At 36.2% G+C, this 21,455-nt stretch overlaps 1 protein-coding gene across 2 annotated transcripts in view; it reads left to right on the top strand.

The window, feature by feature from the left end:
- LOC110441772 overlaps positions 1–21,455 on the top strand; it is a 56,814-nt gene that overhangs the window by 14,826 nt on the left and 20,533 nt on the right. The window contains exons 2-24 of one of the 2 annotated variants that reach the window (XM_021485019.1): positions 146–965; positions 1,395–1,491; positions 2,389–3,630; positions 3,971–4,144; positions 4,793–4,935; positions 5,178–5,279; positions 5,901–6,218; positions 6,796–6,966; positions 8,631–8,711; positions 9,326–9,449; positions 10,293–10,405; positions 10,937–11,039; positions 12,484–12,641; positions 13,033–13,146; positions 13,940–14,110; positions 14,317–14,427; positions 15,368–15,496; positions 16,007–16,202; positions 17,234–17,363; positions 18,416–18,585; positions 18,902–18,981; positions 19,341–19,535; positions 20,262–20,392. In XM_021485019.1, the coding sequence (XP_021340694.1) occupies positions 240–965; positions 1,395–1,491; positions 2,389–3,630; positions 3,971–4,144; positions 4,793–4,935; positions 5,178–5,279; positions 5,901–6,218; positions 6,796–6,966; positions 8,631–8,711; positions 9,326–9,449; positions 10,293–10,405; positions 10,937–11,039; positions 12,484–12,641; positions 13,033–13,146; positions 13,940–14,110; positions 14,317–14,427; positions 15,368–15,496; positions 16,007–16,202; positions 17,234–17,363; positions 18,416–18,585; positions 18,902–18,981; positions 19,341–19,535; positions 20,262–20,392 (4,979 nt within the window). In that variant the 5' untranslated portion in view covers positions 146–239. The remainder of the gene's footprint in view (positions 1–145; positions 966–1,394; positions 1,492–2,388; positions 3,631–3,970; positions 4,145–4,792; positions 4,936–5,177; positions 5,280–5,900; positions 6,219–6,795; positions 6,967–8,630; positions 8,712–9,325; positions 9,450–10,292; positions 10,406–10,936; positions 11,040–12,483; positions 12,642–13,032; positions 13,147–13,939; positions 14,111–14,316; positions 14,428–15,367; positions 15,497–16,006; positions 16,203–17,233; positions 17,364–18,415; positions 18,586–18,901; positions 18,982–19,340; positions 19,536–20,261; positions 20,393–21,455) is intronic. The other variant, XM_021485020.1, reaches the window with a different exon arrangement.

Below are 21,455 nucleotides of genomic sequence, written 5' to 3'. Positions count from 1 at the left end.
AGATACTGATGTTGAAGTAAATTCAGGTTAATCTTACTATTGTATGCAATGCAGAATTGATAATTAGAAGTAAAGTTTTGATCTTGATCATGTTTCACTATACGTTGTGCTTACTTTTTGTTATTATTTTTGTTATTTAACTCAGATTTATCATGCAGTATAAGAAGACGACATGCATGGATTGAACATTAATATCACACTCGACTATAAGTCTTTTCGTATTGAAAAATCTTAGCAAAATGGGCTGTGCACCAAGTCAAGACGCGCCTATAGGAGTTCTGGATCAGAATGGGCAACCTAGAAACCAGCAAACAGAAAGAGCAAAGAGTAACAATGTACCAGTTAAAGAAGAAGTTGAGCAAGTTGATCCTAAAGTAGCTGTAGTGAAGAGTACTGATGCTGTTGAGTCTATCCCCAACCATACACTGAAAACATCTGATGTTGAGGAGCTTTCTATCCCGGATCATACGACTCATGACTCGCAACCCGAAAAAGAGAAATCAGATCTGATTGAAACAAATAGTGTGATCTCTGATGATGGATCTAAACATGATCAAAGTCCGATTGTGATCCCTGTGGGAGATCAGGAGGAGGAAATACAAGGAGAGGACAATCACTCCGGCATTGCTGAAGTGAATAGTAAAGACGACACTGTTTTATTGACTGATGCAAAGGAGGAATCGCAGGAAGATGGAGTTGTTCAGGAAGATGGAGTTGTTCAGGGAGGTGGAAATACTCAGGAAAGTGGAGAACCAGAGGATAAGGTAGAAAGTCAAGGGAGAGATAATGAGGAAAGTGGAGAACTTCATGAAGAGGGAGATAATCAGGAAAATGGAAAACCTCAGGAGGAGGTGGATAATCAGGAAAGTCAAAATGGCTCTGAAAACACTGCTCCGAGGAGTGACGTTGACACAGGAAATCAGGTAGCAGTGTTAGTTACTGCTAAACCTGATTCATCTGAAGAGGTACACCAACATATACTGCCGTCGGTTATTCTGATATGTGTCATAGAATCACTTTATGTATGTTACTGTGTACATAGTTACATTTGCTACATGTCTTGTGCACATTTGCATTAAACAAGTGTGCAATGAAAGATATATATATACGTATAGTATAACAAAATTGTTGAGTTTTACATGTAACTAAACCATTAATAGACCATTAGTACATTTGTTTACAGTAAGTTACAGAAAGTGATTTGATAATCTGATTCATATGTTTTCATTTTGTGATAGTCTCTAAAAAATATAAGCTTTGATATCTCTGAGGATTACTGTTTTAACTAGTACATGGTTATTATATATCATGTATTTCATTTGCTGTTACCACGGAAATGAAGATTATCTAACTTTGTGTTTCTTCACCCTTTTATTTTAACGGGAACAAATAAGACTGATGAGGCAGAAGAAGATAACACTGTGAGCGATGAGGAAAACATAGTGACCGACCAAACTGACCTCCCCAGTATTCCTCCCAACCCACGCCCAGGTAGGGTTCTCAATAGCCGTTATCCTCTTCTGTCATATATAGTTTTTTAAGGGGATGTTACATTAATTTGTTTATCTTTATCAGAGGATATTGTTCTTTCATGGGTGAACAAATCAACATATTCAGTATTATTCACTTCATAAAAGTCAATGAATTACACAAGTTTGTGTGAAGGATTAGGACTACAGATTGCTCACATTGCTTTGACTTGTTAACAAATATCACTGTCCTTATATATGTAAGGATATTCTGGTATATGCTGCATGACTCAATAATTCATGTACACATCAAGGCTTTCAGTTGACCATTGACATTTAGCAATTTCAGAAGTCAAATAGCCTTTTCGCTGAAATTTGGATGGTCAAAACATGTGTCAAATAGACCTGTTCACTGAAACCCATATACAATGTATATATATGTCAAAGCTATGTTTTGGGAATAGAACACATACTTTAAAGGGTTGGCTGAAAGGCCTGGCCATGCTCTCCTGTTAGTGTCCGGATCTCATTTTGTACACTAAATTATTTTCGTTTTTGTTTTTGAATTTAACCAGTACTAATTTTGCAACTGGATATAACAGTATCTGCTAGTAACATTATCTGTAGTTGGATATGTCACTTACAGTGTAATGTATTTAGTATTGGTACTGCTATTTTGTATTATCTTGAGAGAGTCATATCATATAAATGTAAAAAAATAACAACAACAAAACAGGGATTGCGTCATTTTTATAGTATTGATATCTTGTATCCATGAATGATGTACATTGTCAAACATATCTTTGAAATATTACTCTCTAATTGTTGTTATCTGTTTGAACTATATAAATACAAACACTGACTATTTTATCACTTTTTGCTGAAATTTACCTTTTTATCAAGTATTTTTTTTTTACAGCAAAAGGTGCATCCATTTATAATTCCAACAACTCAAAATGGCCAATCAGGAATTATGTCAAGCTGAATTTTTCAGTAAATGCTCACTATGGTGGATGTGCATCCCTTCTACTTTGTTCAAACAGTTATGGGAGCAAGGGCGAGGAGACTACTGCAGAAATCTTTCTCATGCGATCAGGTTTTGATTGTAATCATCTTGGAACTTCAAGCATTGCCAAAGGAAATTCTGGTCATTTTGGTTGTCAAAACTACTTCATGACAAATGAAGAAGGATTTTTATTGGGTAACTTGATGTTTGGTACGAATACTGTCCTTGTGTTGTCAAATGATTGCCAATATGGTGATCTGAGTAACGGTATCCAGACCAGCTATCCACCTGGTGATGATGGCCGCTACAGTCTCCTCACAGACGGCAATGCCACTCTCTGTATGCTGGTTCTTTGTAGTTGTCCGGAGGGCAATGCTGCGTATATGGTGCGAACAGGTTTCAAGGGCAACTTTGTGGAGGCCAAACTGATTCATGGGGATGATAAATGGAAGTTTGGTGTGAACAGCCATGCAGAAGTAGATGCTGAAGGACCAAAAGATTCCTATTTCTCTATTTATGCCAACAAAACAGACAAATATGTAGGTGAAAGGAAAGCTGAGAAGCCACGAGTTCACTTCACCCAAGCTACAGATGGTCAAGAGCCAACACTCGTCCTTGACAACCAGGGACCTGGTGTTCTAATGATTCTGTGCTCCAACAGCCATGGAACAGAAAATAACACAACAGCTGCTGTCTACATGGTAACCATCTCATCCAGTTCCGAAGTGTCCACCAAACTTGTAGCTAGTGAAGTTGGATCAGGCTGCTCCAATGCTGACCTCTGGGTATTCGAGTCTGTTGGAGGGAAGTGTATCAATGTTAAGGGTCCCCCAGGGCCCTGTAGGTACGCCACGCTATCTAACTTGCAGGTGGACATTGGAGAAACAAAGTTCAACCAGACCTTATGCCTAGGTACTGGGGAACCTTCCACTCTTCGGGGCCAGGTGGTCATCACCGACAAATTTATAAAGGGAATCTTGGACCGACCATCTAAAGTTCACATTAAAGTCAACCACGCAGTTGTAGCTTCATTCAAGCCAGGACAGCTAAGACAAGTTAAAGATGGATATGCCTTCTGTAGAGAGTGGAAACAAGGGGAGATAACCATTGGCACATCCCTTGTGAAGGTCTTTGCATCAAGAAGTCATGTCACTAGTAGGTTTTACAGATAAATTTAACAGAGTGCTATTTATTAATCTTTGCAAGAATATGAATTTTCTTAACAGAAAACACTGCTATGGATAGAAAGCTCTAAGGATTTCTAAATGCTCATATCTGCATGGTTATAGCTAATGAAATTAAATTAAGGGCCAGGAATCATGCATGCAAATGTAAACACATGTAGCACTTAATTTTATTTTGATATGATAAATAAATTCAAAGATTTGAATTCAATAAACCACATCACATTTTTCGGACTGCCGATTGTCACCTGTTCTAATGTCGTACCTGTGTCTAGTGGTAACAGCTTTTCCCTGTAACTTAATACTTGTAGGTGGGAAGAATGTGATGTTAGAACTGAATGGATCACCTAAAATGATCATCACACAGAAGGAGGGTGTGGTCTACACATGCAACAGTGGTGGTTACGACTACACTAGTGTCAATGATATCACTTACGCCAGTGAACACAAGCAGTTTTGCCAGTATGACACAATTGACAACAATGGTAAGTAAGCATTAGGTGTGTAGCGAAACTGGACTGGGTCCATTATCGGTGACCAGGTAGCTCAATTGGTAGAGAGTCAGTCTAGAGGTTTGGAGGATCCCGGGTTATAACCCTGGTCTGACCATTGCTACGGAAGTTGGAATAATATAAGGTCTTGTATGTCTTCTGGGTCAAAGACTTTGTTAAAGGAGGAATGAATGTAGTGTAACTGGACTGGGTCGATCATCAGTGACTAGGTAGCTCAATTGGTAGAACCTCTGTCTAGAGTATGGAGGGTCCTGGGTTTGAACCCCAGTCTAGACTTGCACTTCTCATTGTCCTGTACTTATCAACTAGATTTGTTTTGATTTGAAAACTTACAATGAAGATATATGCTACCTCCTACAACAAAGTTTATTATGCAGAATCACTAAAGTGTTTTAATACTTACATGTAGATTCTCTAATGTCATTCAAATATGGTCTCAACTAATTTAACGAACTACAAAGGAATGATTCTTGAAAGATTTTTTTTATCAGTGTGGAACTCTTTTAATTTTGAAAACAGATTAATTTAGTGAGGAGCTCTTTTGGATAGGAGATTTCATTTCACAGTAATTAAGGTGGTCATTTGTCCTTTAAATATTGATATGGTTGTTGATACATATAGGATGCAGATACTCAACGTACGGTGAAGTGAAGGTGCATAACACCATTCCGTCCCTCCTAATGGCCACTCATGATGGGGCTCTGTACGCTACACTACGTCACTTCTCCACGGAGGCCATTGCTGAACAGAAGGTTCACTATGATGTAAGTGTCTGGATAATGTACAAAGGGAAGGCGTTCTATAATATAACAGCTCCATCTTTGTGAAAGTGTACATACATATGAGACAAAGACATTCTTGTCGTTAATAATTATCACTGTTTAATGCGAGTGTCATTAACTGAAAGGCAGGGATCAGAACAAGTACATTGTTTTTGCTTTAAGAATAATATCCTAAAATTGACATCATTGTGATATCGTTGAATTATTTTGTTTTAATTTGACAGGTTGCTGTCCCAAACGGTTCCTACATAATCCGGTTTCACTTCATACACAGGATTTCCCCAGCTGCAGATTTTGTTTGTAATGGGAACAAAGTTTCCAAATATGTATGTATTTCATAAGTCAGTATAAAAGTATAAATAATAACATCTCATAGAAATATTGTTTATTAACCCTGATTTGAGCTGATTTATTTGATACTTTAATGAAAAGTGGACAATTCTGCCTGTAGCTTTGGTGCTCTTCATCGTGTCACAGTTACAAATGTATGTTTATAACTTTCGGATGACCAAACCCACCTATAATTACTGATGACACATTGACAGTGATTTTGTTTACACTACTAAGAGTTAGTTTCCAGTACAGGACCTCTATAAGTCCTCTCCAATGAATTCAATTATTGTATTGCACTGAACTTGATTATATTTGCGGTATTCATATTTTAGCACCTTGGGCTAATTATAATTTACAATATTGTTCTAAAAGATCAGATATCTTTTGACTGCTAAAAAGTAAATGCTATGGACATCCAAACATCAACATCTTTATTAAAAGATAAATGTTGTGTTTACATTACGATCTTTTCAACAAGTTATTAAGTTGTCACATTTAACAGGATATAAATTACATAATAATGTATTCAGTAAATTTATTTTTTAATTTTTTGTAACTGCTAAATCATCTTCAACTCAAACTATATGATATCATGAAAAGCTTGCTGTTTACAGATCAAGCAGGCCTCTGATTCTGCAAAAGACTTCCTGAAGGAACACAGTGGCTATACCACATACATAGCTGATGTGCCATTGGAGGTCACTGACGGCAAGTTGACCATCAGATCCAATAAGCAGGCGATCTGTGCATTTGCTCTTCTTGACAAGAAGAAGTACAAAGAAAAAGAACAGTCACCGGAACAACTCAAAGAAGAACAGTCGGAGAAGCAGAAACTCATGGACACGATTGACCCTTTGGTTCGCTCACTTACTAGGAAGCAACTTCAAATTGTAGGCTGGTCTGCCAACCTGTTGAAAAATGGAAGTGGAGAGGTATGCTTTTTTTTTTAATTCAGCGCATATTATGTGTAATTAAAACATGAATGATTTCAAATTGCTATTATTAATTATAGCCTTTGTAACATCAAATTTCGTTCAAAATCTAACAGTGCCTTTTGAAACTTTCATCTGACATCTTCTACCAATAATTTGAATATTGAAATCTGTCATATGACTTAACAAAGCACACATCTGTAAGTGGTTAATAAAATCTATCCGGGATTGACTTAGGTTGTGTAATAGTAATAATGTCACCTGTTAAAACGACAAATACATTATAACTGATAAGCTAGATCAGTACTAAGTGTTTACTACCATAAATATTCACATATAGTGCACACTGTTGTAGGGGAAAATGATTATAGCAAGGAAGGGGTGCACACTATACATAAGAATAATCCAAAACCAGTCCTGAGTCACAGCCATTTACAGAAATGTTTTAAAATATACCTACTCGCAGCAATAAATTGCTTGATTTTTTTGTAATAACTCCTGATTGCATTGTCTATTCTACCATTATGAAGAGTTTTAAGATAAAGTCATATTACTGACTAAAGTTTGTGTGGTACAGGAGGGAGACATGTCACACTGGAACACCTCTGGAAGCTGGAATGTGTGTGAGGGAGGCTACGGTACAGAGAAAGCCTTCCAGACGTCTCATATGGGCTGTAAAAAATATCAGGAGGTGAACCTGTTGGAGCATTTCTCCGAAGAATATCTGGACACATCTCCAGACATCCAGGTAAAGACAAGTACTGGAGTATCCAACAATTTATACTACACTTTTTCCTCTGCATACTAAGGATTTACCAGTATATAATTTCATAAAAACTGTATTTACATGGAAGACTTTTTTTAAGGAATGAAATTTGAATTTTCCAACGTTGCTTTGGCCTCATAAATTTACCGCAATTCATTATTAATATGTTCATGTAAATGTGGTGATAAAATAATTTCCTTTCTTTATACATGTACATTTTTTAATGCTCGTAAGCAATTGTTCCAAGACACTTAAAAATCATACAACAATTTTGCTTCGTTTATACACGGGTGCAACGCAGTAGAGAAAACGGAATGTTTTTGCAGGAAATTGTGAAACTTCTACTGGATGTCTATCGGCATGAATACAAAAAAAAGAATGTAGTTCCATTTACAGAATTTGATTTGTAACATATTACGCGTAATATATATATATGCTATCATTATTTTTCAAAACGACTTTTTAAGTTTTTGCGCCTTTACCATGAATGCAATAAAGATTAATGTTCATTTATATAAGCATTATAAGAATAATTTAACAGTGGCTTCACTGGTAAACAAACTATGTATATATATGCATCATCACAGCATTTATCACATACCTGTTGAATCTTGTTATAGTAATACAAGCAAGTTTCAGACTATGAAATACAACGTTCTGTATTGCACATGTGCAATATGGAATGTTGTATTTACCTACTAGCCGGAATTACTATTTATGGGAATCCTCTTGTCATGGCGAAATGAAAAGTTTCTGGTATTTGCATAAATATCTTTGTATCAATCTCTACCAAACACGGAAGGTATGTGATTAAAGCAAGACCACACTTGTGTTTTTCTAACGAATCTGAAAGCACTCATTTATTGCACGGACGTATACATTCACTCGTGCGCTCTGCGTACTCGTGAATATATTCGTCCGCGCAATAAACTCTTGCTTTCTGATTCGTTAGAAAAACGCAAGTGTGTGGTCTTGCATATGTATTGTGTAAGTCAGTCCAACATTGATTCAATACACTATGAGATGAGGTCACCTGTATTATGCAAAAATAAATGTATTTTTTGTCAATGGGTCCAAACATACAGAATGTAAGTATCAAGGGATGAATATGTACATGTGAAAATCCCACTCAAACTGTTTTATTTGAAACAAATATTTTTTTACTATTTGATTGATAATGGGAAAATATCTTTGATCTGGTGGTTGCCTTTTTTTTGCTATTTTTCAGTGAGGCTTATATTTTTGAAATTAAAAAAAAATGTGTTGCAGTAAACCAAATTGGGGTTTTATTTTTATTTTCTCACAAAGGATCTTCTATAAAAGTCTTAAGACATCATACTTTATGAAAGATTATTCTTACATTTCAGATATAAAAAGTTGAAATTTATCTGGTTAATTACAAAATGCAAATAATTTCGGTACTTCAAAGGGATTTGGGAAAAATTGCACCATTTCCATTGGGAATGGAAGGGCCAAAGTTTGGACTGACAATGACCACAGCAAAATCCCTATGGAAGTATGACTTTATTGCTATTTTGGGTCTTGTAATAAATTAAACACTACATGTGTCTTGTATAAAGAGGTATAAAGAGGACATATGTGAGCATATGACATTATTGTTACTTTTGTGTGGTACTATTTAACAGGTATCTGAATGGTATAGAGAAGGTGTATGTGGCGGAGGTTTCTATAGCTATGAGGCTAGGCTGTTGAAAGCAGATGGCAATGTAAGTCTTCATTTATTTCATTCATTAAATAACAGCAGTTGTTTTAAAAAAAAATCTGCAATAAAAGGTTGTATTTTAAAAGAGGTTTCACAATAAGTGATTTTTTAAGTATTTAATACATTGTGTAAAACAAACATGTATAAACATATTATGTTAATGATGTCGGTACCTCCTCACCCTCTATCCCCTAACCCCCACCCCGCAGTATTTGATTTTCTCTTATGTCATTTTGTTAAGATGATGTATTTTCATATGAATTGTAAACTCAGAATATGTACAGTGGAGCATCGTTAATCCAGCCATAATCATTTCTAGCAAAAGTGACTAGATTATGAGACACCTACTATATAAGAAGCTGCAGAAACTGAAGCTCAAGGTCCGGGCAATTATTCATGAAATTATTCTTGTGCTCAAACTCAGATTCCATGCTCTAGCCAAATTTCTTGTTCCTGTAATAAATTGATAAAAAAAACCTCTAATTTTTCAATGAAAGAATGTTTTAGAGATTAAAACCTGAATAGCTTTTTTCCAATGCTTGACCTTTTGAAGGACATTCATATTTGCAAGCAATGGTTTCCTGATTCCACTGTAGTTAATGGTGCTTTGGTTTTCAGGCCATTGATTCTTATAGCACAGGAAAAATTGGAACCATCTACAAGGATAAAGCTTGGCAAAACGCTACTTCTACATTCAAAGATTACGGACCAGGAGTGCGCATGGTTGGCATAACCTCAAATGGTAAGCATTTGATCTGTGTATATCTTAGTAACCTTCTGTTACGAATTGATTGTTAAATTCAGAATGTAAAGTGTTTATTGATATTATTCCTGTCAAGGGTGGAAACACCAACCAACTAGCAAGATTTTGGGGGTTTAGCATTGATGTAAATATCCTAATAAATACGCCTTTCCACTGGAAACACCAACAAGGTAGCAAGATTTTTGGGTTCATTATTGATGTAAATACCCTAATAAATACTCCTTTCCACTCAATCTTGTTTCATGTCACACTAACCAGCTAGCAAGATTTTTGGGTTCATTATTGATGTAAATACCCTAATAAATACTCCTTTTCACTCAATCTTGTTTCCTCTTATAGGTAGAAACACCAACCAGCTGCTAGCAAGATTTTAGGGGTTTAGTTTTAATGTAAATATCCTAATAAATACTCCTTTCCAATCAGTCTTGTTTCATGTCAAGGGTGGAAACACTAACCAGCTAGCAAGACTTTTGGGTTCGTTATTGATGTAGATATCCTAATATTAGTACTCCTTTCCAATCAATCTTGTTTCATGTCAAGGGTGGAAACACCAACCCTATAGCTATCTGGCAGCTACAGTTGAAGCATTTTGATGTTGAAAGTCCTCTGTTCTGTGTCCATGTATTGCTCAATTATCTGATTATGAAGATAGCTCTTTGATTCATACATTTATATACACTGTTAGGGCTGTTTTTGACCATTCCCTGTTGATACTTATCTACTTTTGTTTGCATTAGATTAAAATCATCCTTGTAATTATAATGTATCCATCACAACAGTTAAACTTTTATATTAAATTGACCTGTTTTGACCTTTTGCCAGGTAAGGATGATAAGAACTGGGCTGGTCACTATGGGCCACTGATTTCCACGTCTATAGTGAGGGTGAAGAGAGAGACACACCCCGCGCCTGACGACAGCTTCACAGACATACAGGTATGTACACAAGTGACTCAAGTGACAAGTGTGTCTCACAAACTGTCCTCTAATTATTCAAGTTATCAGTAACCTGGGTAGCTCAGTTGGTAACCATGTAGCTCAGATCAGTGGATTGGAGCACTGTCTGGAGTTTGGAGGTTTCAGGTTCGAATCCTCATTGGCCATTTCAACGTCCAATTAATTGTATACCCATAGAAGGGTAATAGGGTCTTTGGGGTCAAATTCTTTATTGAAGAAAGAAAGGAACTTTGACAGGTTGTTTGCTGGAGACCGGGTAGTTGATTAATTTGTTGGTTAGAGTGGGATCTCTCAGGAGTTTGGAGGTCCTGGGTTTGAGTCCTGGTTCGGCCATTGTGGTTTTCCTTTCCTTTTACACAAGCTGTCAAAATATAAAGGTATGAATGTTGTTATCACAAAACCACAGCAGAAGAAGAATTTATTTATGACAGCCCACTGGACCATTGATAATGGGCACTATGCATCCTTAGAGTTAAACTTGGTGAGAGAAATGTCCTTCTCTTACTGCAGTTAATTCCAGAGGCGGCAACATTCACGGTCAACAGAGACAAACTTGTTGTGAAGATGTTCGCTGACAACAAGGATTTGATCATGGAACTGGTAGAGGACAAAAGTAAGTTTTTTCTACGATTTGTATAGTTTTATAGCTTTTGAGCAACCAAATAATTCACTGTCTATTGTACTAATATTTAAGCTACTGACTTTAATATTTGAAGTTCAACACTAGAAAAAACTGTAGAATCTTAGATGCTTATATCTAAAAAAAGGCTGAAAATGGGCATATTTAGTAGGTCTATTAGCATTTCACAGCATTACTTGCTTTAGACCTTCACAACCAAAATTTACATGAAAAATTGACCTCTGATTGGAAACTGCAGCTAACTCCTGTTAACTTCTTTAAATAATTAAGTCCATTCCTACTGTGCTATAGCTATACTTTTTTCAGAGATTAAATACCTGTCATCTATTCCACATTTAAATTTAAAAGAGGTGCAATATTTAACCCAAAACTACAAACATACGAAACACCTGCTGATTGACACATCTATTTTTGCAAGTCCATAACATACAGATGAAACTCTATTTTGAAATTCAATATTCAAACTAATTGGTAAAAGTTTAATGGATGTACAGAGAGTGCAAAGATTACACTGTTATCTAATGTCAAGAGATATGCAGTGCAGGACATTTTTTTTTGGGCAAGTACAAAAATTATTCCACAGGCCCAAAATGAATATTGGTAGCCAAAATATTTCACTAAGATTATTTTCAGTGTTGAGCACTAAAAAATGCCAATAAAACAATATAAATAGATGTTTTTAATGACATTCCCAACTAACTGAGTAGCTGTCATTCAATTCAATTATTACCAAGCATTTTGTAAACAAACCAAGGTACCATGTATAAGCATTACCGGCGAAAGTGTCATGGCGTTTTCTAACATTACGGAAGTATAAGAGTTATCTACCTTGGAGCGACCTCTGCTGATTGACGTGCCTATCTAATGTCAATTCGGCGTCAACCAGTACTGGTGATACGGCAGACCAAACAACATAAAATAGTAACTTACAGCGAAGAAAACTTACGACTTATAAAAGTACATTAGTTAACTTACTTTGCATACTTCGACAGCTTTTTTTGTACCGTCAGTGTCAGTTCTGATACACTTGCACGTTTTAACGGTGTGACCCAGACTCTTGAGAGTATAGGATTTCCGAAGTTGGGGTGGTTAATTTATGGGAGTAAACTACAATTTTGAGAATAATAATGTACTCGCCCAAAGATTTATTTTTGGGCTAGTAACATCCATCTTTTGACAATTTCTAGTCGCCCAATCAAGGTTTTGGTCGCCTTTGGCGACCAGGCAACCGGCTGTGTCCAGCGCTGAATATGTTGTATTCATATCGAATATCTCAGCAGTAGGTAAAGTTATAACCAAAACAGGTCAAAATCACGAACACTTCATCATATATTAACAGAGGAGAGTCGCTGACCTCATTACATTAATCTGATGAGAATTCATCTTGAAACATGATTTGACCTTTTGACTTTGCCAGTGCTTGCTGAACCTGATATCACAAACCAGGAATATGTACCTTCTAAAAAGAGAACGCCGAGGAAACACAGAAAGAGAGAGATCCGTGTTTTTGTGTCAAGTACTTTCAAGGATTTCAGTGAAGAGCGAGAACAACTCATCAAGAAAACATTTAGAGAGGTAACATTATTCAACAGGACATTTTGTTATCTTTAAACATAGCAATCAGGAATTGTGGTATATAGAAGTATTTCTGCTGGGATTTATTGGGGTATTCATGGCAACAAAAGCAATTAATGCATCCAAATTAAAGAAAATCGAAAAATTTAACATTTTTAAATGTTACATAGAAATTATTATTGATTTTTTTTAATCATTTTGAATGTCTAATTTTCTTGAGAGGTTATTTTGTTATTCGTTATAACTGGACAAGACAAAATTTGAGAAGTTATTTCCACAGATTAATTGGGGAAAAGTTTTCCAAGTTCCAATAAGGGATACAAATATGAGAGAACAACTCTTTTCTTATGTTCTGTAATGAAGATACTGATATTTTTTTTGTGTCCTTCAGATCAACAAAATGTGCTCTGAGCGAGGTGTTTTCTTTACCTATGTGGATTTACGATGGGGAATCAGTGAGGAACAGTCAGAAACAGGACAGACCATCGCCATCTGTCTGCAGGAGGTAGGTACATTGGGAGGTCCTTTCACTCCTAAAGTAGCCATGTATATGTTTTATACAGTTGTACAGTTTCCATCCATTATTGGATGTTAAAATGGGGTCATAAGGATGACTCGGTTGTTAGCCCCCTTTCATCTCTGTTTAATAAGGGGCGGAATGGGTAAACATATTACCCGTTCCCCTGACTGCCTGCAGTATTAGAGTGCAATGGGGCGAAATGTCTCTCAGATATTTGACAGCTGACTTTACTGATGAATCTTTTTCCGTTCTAGATCTATAGGATAACTTCTTTAGACCCTGATTGATCTGTACATTCTATAGGATGACTTCTCTTCAGTAAAGGGAGACAATTTCAAATAACCTTTTTTAAAGGTCATTAAGAATATCTGAAATATATATATTCCTTCAGCTGAAGTTGGCCAATTCAAGTACAGTAGGTTTTCTCCTTCCACCTTTTCCAGAACATAGTTCTCAACTTTTCTGAGTAATAAAGTACAAGTGTTGTTTTTTCTCCTTCCATTTCCATATTTTCATTTAGATACAATAATGCATCAGAAGGACAGTTTAAGTATGTCATATTGGCATGGGACAGGCGTCTTTTGTTAGCTGCTCTGTGTTATACATAATTATGTACCTGTATGAAAAGGTTGAATGGACTGGGCTAGCTATGCTACATTGACATGTAAATGTTAAATCAGAAGATGTTGATATTTAAAAACAACAATGTTATTCAAATCTTAATTTACTATCCTGTTGTAGGTTAATACTTGAACTATTGTTTTTTGTTGTTGTGTAGATTGACCGTTGTCGGCCATACTTCTTCTGCATGCTTGGCCAGAGGTTTGGCTGGTCCAAGCCCGAAGACAAAGAGGATGAGGCTCTCATGAAGAGTTTTGACTTTGCTATTGAGAATCACCCCAACCTTGCTTGGATTGAGGAATATAGGGACAACACTAGTGTCACACAGGTACCTACAATAACCGAATTGCAGCCAATACCTGGCGACTGCCCCACGTAGGCCTCATACCTGTGATTCAGTGGTGGAGGGCTAGTGATTGCAGATGGTCAGATGCCTTAATTGTAATTGGCCACTCAGTCTCTGTGACCCCCTGTATCAGACTGACAAAATGATGCAATGATTTTAATACACTTCCTCTTGGTTTATCTTTCCAGCTGGAGGTGCTTCATGGTGTGTTGAATGACATTCAGGGAAATAAAAATCGGAGTTTCTTCTATCTTCGCGACCCTCCAGAGCAATCTGAGATGAGCGAGTCTGAATTTGTTGTAAGTTGATTCAGACTGTATGTATATATATATATTAAGTTAGTCTGTATAATTGTTCTCATTGAGAAGTAGAAATACTCTATATCTGGTAAAGTTGTTATATATACCCTCCGCAATGAGGAGTTAGGGGGGGGGGGTGTATACTGGAATGAGGTTGTCCGTCCGTCCGTCTGTGGACGCAATGTAGTACCATGCACTCCTTCTAAACTGCTGGATGGATTTCAATGAAATTTGCTGATTATAATCCTTGCAGCTTGGAAATATGTGTAAAGTACTCTTTTCATTGGGTTAGCTCCCCTTGTCACATTTTTTTTTTTTTTTATTCAATTTATTCCAAATTTGGAATGGGTATACTAGAAGCAATAATGTTTAACATATATAACGGGTTTTTCGTCAGGTTCCAATTTTACGCATATTGAACTTTTACCAATATAGTACCAGATACCCAATGTAGTACCCTGTACTCCTCCTAACCTACTCAATGGATTTAACTCAGTACTGTAGCATAAAACTGTACACCAAATGTGTACCAAATGCATTTCATTCATTTTCCCTCTCTCTTCATACTAAATCTTAACTCCTACATCACAGCCTCGTTCTCTCAAACTTCCTAGGTGGCAGGGGTATTAGTTGTGCCCCGGACGACAGGTCTAGTTACAGTTTGACTTTTGGCCTCGGTGCCCTCTGTCATGAGGACAAGCTTATTGTAGAAAATAATTTTCAGGTATATGTCAAAGTATTGCAGTATAGTAATAATAATCATGCAGAAATTAATGTATTTTTAACATTTTATATATATAATAACACTGAAACTTGCGAAATGACTTCTACTTTTTTTGTTATCTTATCTGTAAAAACTGTTAATCAAGGCAGTGGTTTTATAATCTTGGAGTCTGTTGTACTTCAGCTTACCCATGTAAGTGTTCTTTTCATGTTATAGAAAAGATCTTCCGAGTCTCCATGGCATAGTGATCGCGTATCTCAGCTGAGGACCAGAGTGGGAACAAATGATGAAATCAACTCTCGCAGGTTCGCCAGCCCAGAGGAAGTCTGTGTTATGATCAAGGAGGTACAGAAGATATAACCCAATGTTGTGTATATGTTAAAAGGTTGATAGACATGTGATGAAGTGAATATGTTTTGGTCAGTTCATTGGAAAATTGTGTGTAGTAGATCACAAGCTTATTAATAAGACTTATTCCACACTACCATATTTAGGAAACTTGATGTTGGGTCACTGGTCTGTTAGTGTACTGGATAATCACCTTTCACTAAGATGATCAGGCCAGGGTGTGATTCCCTGACTGGACATGAAAAGGTATAGCGTCACTGACAGATCATATGGGATTTTGCCAGGTACTCAGGTTTCATTAAGACCCCTTGCATATATCAGTCGGGCCCAACAAGAGTATAAATAAATGTTTATCAACTTTTTTTCATAATTCTTATAAAAGGATTCAGTTAAACTTAAAAAAAATAAAAAAATATTGTTAAATCATTACTGAGATCAATAAATTTAAAGGTTCTACATATCATTTATTACATTTAATATTATATCTTTTATTATTGATCTTATAAGGACCTGGAGTTCTGTGTCAATGAGGACTTCCCCCTGGGTACAGAGTTAACTCCCTTGGAACGTGAACAGGAAGCTCACCAGGCATTCGGTGATGCACGAACACAGGTGTACATCGGACGGGAACAGTACTTTGTTGACATTGACAAGGTCATGGAGGAAGAACGCGATCAGCCGTTCGTCTTACTTGGGGAATCAGGTATGAGAAACCAATTAGCCATCTAACAGATGGAGTTGATGTTACAAGATTTATTATGTTGGTGGGGCAGGGTGGAGGAAGGTTTGCTATTTGTAGGGTGGATTGGGTGGGATGGAGAGATGTGGAGAGAATTAAGCATCATTATTATATCCTAAACCAAATAGAGCAAACTTTTAAATAGAGCAAAATTAATTTTACTACAAAAGATGAGAAAAAAAATGGCAATATGTATTCAATGTTGTAGAGGAAAATAATAGTGGTCAAAAGCATTGAGCATTATTTTGATACGGAATATTATCTTATAGATGCAATATCTGATATGAACAAACACTACATGACGTTTTAGATAAAAGAGAATGTGATCATAATTTTTGAGTCTTCATCTCCATCTTCATCTTTTAAATTTCTTCCGTCGATACCGACGATTACTGAAGTTGGTCTTGTGCTGTAGTGCGTTAATTATTATGTACAGTGATTTTTTTATTATATTTTCGTTATTTGCTATAGGATAAAAACAGGCTAAAAGCAGGGAGTGAGTGTTAGTTATGTTTTAGGTTTTGTATATGTTCAATTATGTTATATGTGGTGCATGTCCTGTGAAGCAAAGGTCTCACTCCATGGACGTCATCTGCACAAATGGTTTCTGTGCAATATGTATTACTCCAGAAGGAATCCACTGATTTCCATGAAACTTTCTATATATATATATATACAATATCTATTACCCACTCAAGTTTGACTTTGGACCAAATTTGAAAATAAACATGGGCACCAATGGCCATCTGGGATTTTGTGAATTGCAATAGTTTAAGTATTGACTGGGATTTAAATTTTAAACCATTGAAGATATTTTGATAAAACTTAAAAATAATTGCATCACCGAAGTAAGATGTACAGTGCACTATATCCAGGTCCATGTGACCTACATACCTTCAAATGTAGGTCAAAGGTCAAGTAAGCGTAAAATCAGATGCATATTGGCTGATTAGAGGAGATAAAAACAAATTTCTAGTTTTTTCTGTGATTTTCAGGATCTGGAAAGTCGGCCCTAGTGGCTAACTGGGTGAAGCGTGTTCGTGAGAAGTATAAAGACAGTTTCGTCTTCATCCACTTTATTGGCAGTTCTGCGGAGAGTGCCTCTCACCTAAAATTATTGCGCAGGTAAAATGTGTGGTTCATGTCTTCAAAGTCTTTCTAATGTGATAACAAAACATGAAAATGCAATTGTTGCCCTTAGAATACCATATATTTCACTCGTATTCAGCCTTCCTCATGACTTATGAAATGTAAGATTTATTCAACATGATACCATGGAACATACATGTACACTACATCAATGAATTTATTGCATTTGTACCTGTGAAATATCAGGAATTTTGGATTTGACAAAAACTTACATCTTCACTAGTCTGCAGTGCAGATTATAACAAAATGGTATATCTTCACATGTGAAGGTGTCCCTTTTAGTTTTGTCCAATCAGAACGGTACTTTCTATTCACTGCATAGATTTTCAATTTCAAGTTCAGATGAAGAGACAGCAGAATTATAAATTGTTTTGGTACACCTTTCCAACAAACATTACAGACTATACCATTGATATAATTTTTGTTTGAAAATCTTAACGGTAATAGCAGTCTGGTGTAATATATTAATTGTGCTACCATTTCCCCGACTTTTTTGAGGCAGCAATATTTGTGTCATGTTAAATAATAAAGTTAATAAATTCATAGAAAATTTTATGGCTTTTCCTACTATTTATATTTCAATAGTATGGCTAAATATATCACTTGTGCTGATCACTCAGGGGAAAAAAGATAGTTATTCTGCCCAACTCATGAAATAAACATATATGGTATTCAACAAATTATCCTCTTTATATATAATTAACTGAACAAATAAAGCAAAACACGAAGACTAGTATAATCGGCTAGCGCTTTCGCCCATCTTGGGGCGCTTCAGGCGATTTAAATTGATTTTATCACAAATAAATTTAAATCGCCTGAAAAGCCCCAAGATTGGCGAAAGCGCTAGCCGATTATACATGTCTTCGTGTTTTGCTTTATTTAAATTGTTACCATCACGTGGACATTTAAAACTATTTATCGCTAATTAACTGTATATAACCTTGAACGTAACAGAATGACAGAATTCGTCTTGCAATCAATTTGACCTTGAGTGTAGGACATTCAGAAATCCTGTCGCTGTTTCATAGGTTGTATGAGGAACTCAAGAACTTTTTTGACATTGACTTGAGTGTGCCGACTTCTGACACAAACTTACTCCTCGACCTGGGTCGCTGGATCAGATTGGCTGCCTCACGAGGAAGATGTGTGATTGTGTTTGATGCCCTCAATCAGCTCAATGATGGATCAGGAGAGGAAGGTAAGGCACCTTGTAGAGATCTGTATGATGCTTTTATATAGAGGTAAGACTTAAGTTTTTATTGAGGGTCAAGGGAATATTTATACATTAAAGGGTCATTAAAGAGACATATCTGGTTAAAGTGTGACAATATTTGGGATACATTTGTTTCTTTTATATCAAGCTTAAGGTTACATTTTTAAGCTTCAGATTTAAGCAGGTACAAGAAAGTCAGCTTGATTGCAGAAATCATTCTTAAGCACAAGAACTATTTGATGAATACGAGCCCAGTTCACTGTTGCTATGCTGATGGACTGTCTGCTTTGTTGTATACCAGGTAGTGAGCATGACCTGGTGTGGATACCTAGGACCCTGCCTAAAAATGTGTTTATGTTGCTGTCTACACTTCCTGGTCGGGTATGTAATAGAATATCTCATAGATAAGTGGAGATCATACGATCAATTAATATTTAGAGAATTTAAATTTTTAAACAGATTAAACAGCTGAGTTTTAGATTATACTACTATATCTAATTTAAAAAAACATAATTCTGCTTGAAAGTGGCAATACATTTTCTTAAAGATTTAAATAACCAGCTTTCTATTATCTTGTTGTGAATGACTAGGTAAGCGAATTTCATAGGCTTTCAAAAACAGTGTCTAATTTTTGAAAAAGAACAGAAATTGATTAATCTGATAAAATTTGAATAAATTCAATATGGGAAACCAGAGGAAAAATAAATCTAAATTCAATATAAAATTTATTGATATTGTAGGCATTTGATGCAGTGAAAGCTGCAGGGTGGCAAAACATGAAGGTGGAGCCACTAGACATGTCACAGAAGAAGGAGATCATCATTGGGTATCTGGAGGGAGTGTACTCCAAGACTTTGAGTGATGAGCAGAAACAGCTGATGATCGATGCCCCCCAAACCAACAATCCCCTGTACTTGCGGTCCCTCCTGGATGAGGTAAGTGAGCCCCTTAAACCAACAATCCCCTGTACTTGGGGTCCCTCCTGGATGAGGTAAGTCAACTTCTTCAAACAAACAATCCCCTTTACTTGCGGTCCCTCCTGGATGAGGTAAGTGAGCCCCTCAAACCAACAATCCCCTGTACTTGGGGTCCCTCCTGGATGAGGTAAGTGAGCCCCTCAAACCAACAATCCCCTGTACTTGGGGTCCCTCCTGGATGAGGTAAGTCAACTTCTTCAAACAAACGATCCCCTGCAATTATGGCCCCTCTTGGGCAAGGTTAAGTGCTCTCCTTGACCCAACAGTTTCTTGTTCCTATGCTTCTTCTTCATCCTTGATACTCCAGGGATTATGCTCACTTTTGCTCTCTGCAGGCCGGGAATATGTCATGACAAGAAGACTAGGAATCTGTTGGTTGTGTAATGGTAAATTTGACTTGCTTTGAAATAGCTAATAGCCAATCAAATAGCTAGGCGCGTGCCTTCAATTTTGCTATGACTTATTCTAGTGGTGCAAAGAGTAAAATCCAACTTAACCCCAGGGGTATCAAGTATGCTTCTTCTTAGGATTGAGACAAGTGTGATCCTGTATTCAAATGTACTTGTCAGTTGTTTGCTTGTCAAATGTAGTGTCCAAGACTTTTGGATCCTTGTTGATGAAATTTGTAATTTATTTGTAGTAGAGTGTATTCAGTCTGTTATAATGTCACTGTTTCCGTTGTAGGTGAGAGTCTACGGCAGCTTTAGAACCCTCACAAAGAAGATCCAGGAATACTTGTTGGCTGGGAACCCAGGTGACTTGTTTGCCAAGATTCTTGAAAGGCTGGAGGGTGATTTTGAAGGTGTAGATCAGAGGTAAGATATGCATTTACTTGTCAGAAAGAAAAACTGCCATGGCCCAAAGAGGTATTCAACATTTAAAACATAATTTCATGCTAAAAATCTATTGCTTTTGTGCAGAAAGCCCTGGTCATTGAGTAATAAAGGAAATGTGGCAATTCCAGAAAAATATCAGTCAGAGTTTCTTAAAAATGTCATAATGAGGTTTTACTTTCTGTATATGACTTGAACTTTATCTTAGCATCTGTACTTTTCATGGATGAAGCACTTTCTGTGTTTAAGTATTATCATAGATTTGTGCATGAAATTAATGTTGATCACCTGTGGGACAGGTGTTTGATGTTTACAATCACGTTCTGTTTACATTGTTTGAAGTATTCTTTCTTTGTACAGTGTGTTATAATTAATATGTAGTAGATGTTTAATTTGGCAATTCTGATATATACTTATAGCTTTTAACTTTAACAGATATTAAAAAATAATATAACTTAACTTAAAAGATGTAGAATTACTGTATACAGGGAAATTTTGCCCAGTTAGTATTAGCCATGCACTGTGAAAATCTGTATTCGCCAAGAGTTAATTTCGTCCTTCACAAACATTTACTACAAATTGTACATTGTGTACTTATGTTCACTCTCATGATAAATTCTCCCTATTTAAGAAATGCAAAAAAGGCAAAAGTTAAACTGCAGTGAATATTTCCCAGTATACAGTAACATCAAGAGCTTAACATTCTGTTTTTGATAGATCTATTTGTAATAAATAAATATTTACTAACATTGTATTCAACTGACACTTGGAATAATCTCCTATATACTTTGTGGATTAATGTTGTGTGTCGCTTCGTTATAAATCTGTGTTTATTGCTTTTAGTTCATGTGATATAAAGTGAACTTATGCAGTGGTGCAGCGTCCGGCATCAATTTTCCTCTCAAACAATTTTTTTCTTAAGAAACGTAACAATACTGATATATGACATGCAGATTGTTCAAATGAATTAGCCTGACCCACTTTAAGTAAGATATGTTAAAATGTCCATTGATATTGATTCACTTTCAAGGAAACAACACTGAAA

The sequence above is a fragment of the Mizuhopecten yessoensis genome, unplaced genomic scaffold (assembly GCF_002113885.1).
Source record: "Mizuhopecten yessoensis strain PY_sf001 unplaced genomic scaffold, ASM211388v2 scaffold716125, whole genome shotgun sequence".
Taxonomy (NCBI): Eukaryota; Metazoa; Mollusca; class Bivalvia; order Pectinida; family Pectinidae; genus Mizuhopecten; species Mizuhopecten yessoensis.
The sequence above is the reverse complement of the archived record's forward strand: the minus strand, read 5'-3'. Positions and strand labels throughout refer to the sequence as shown.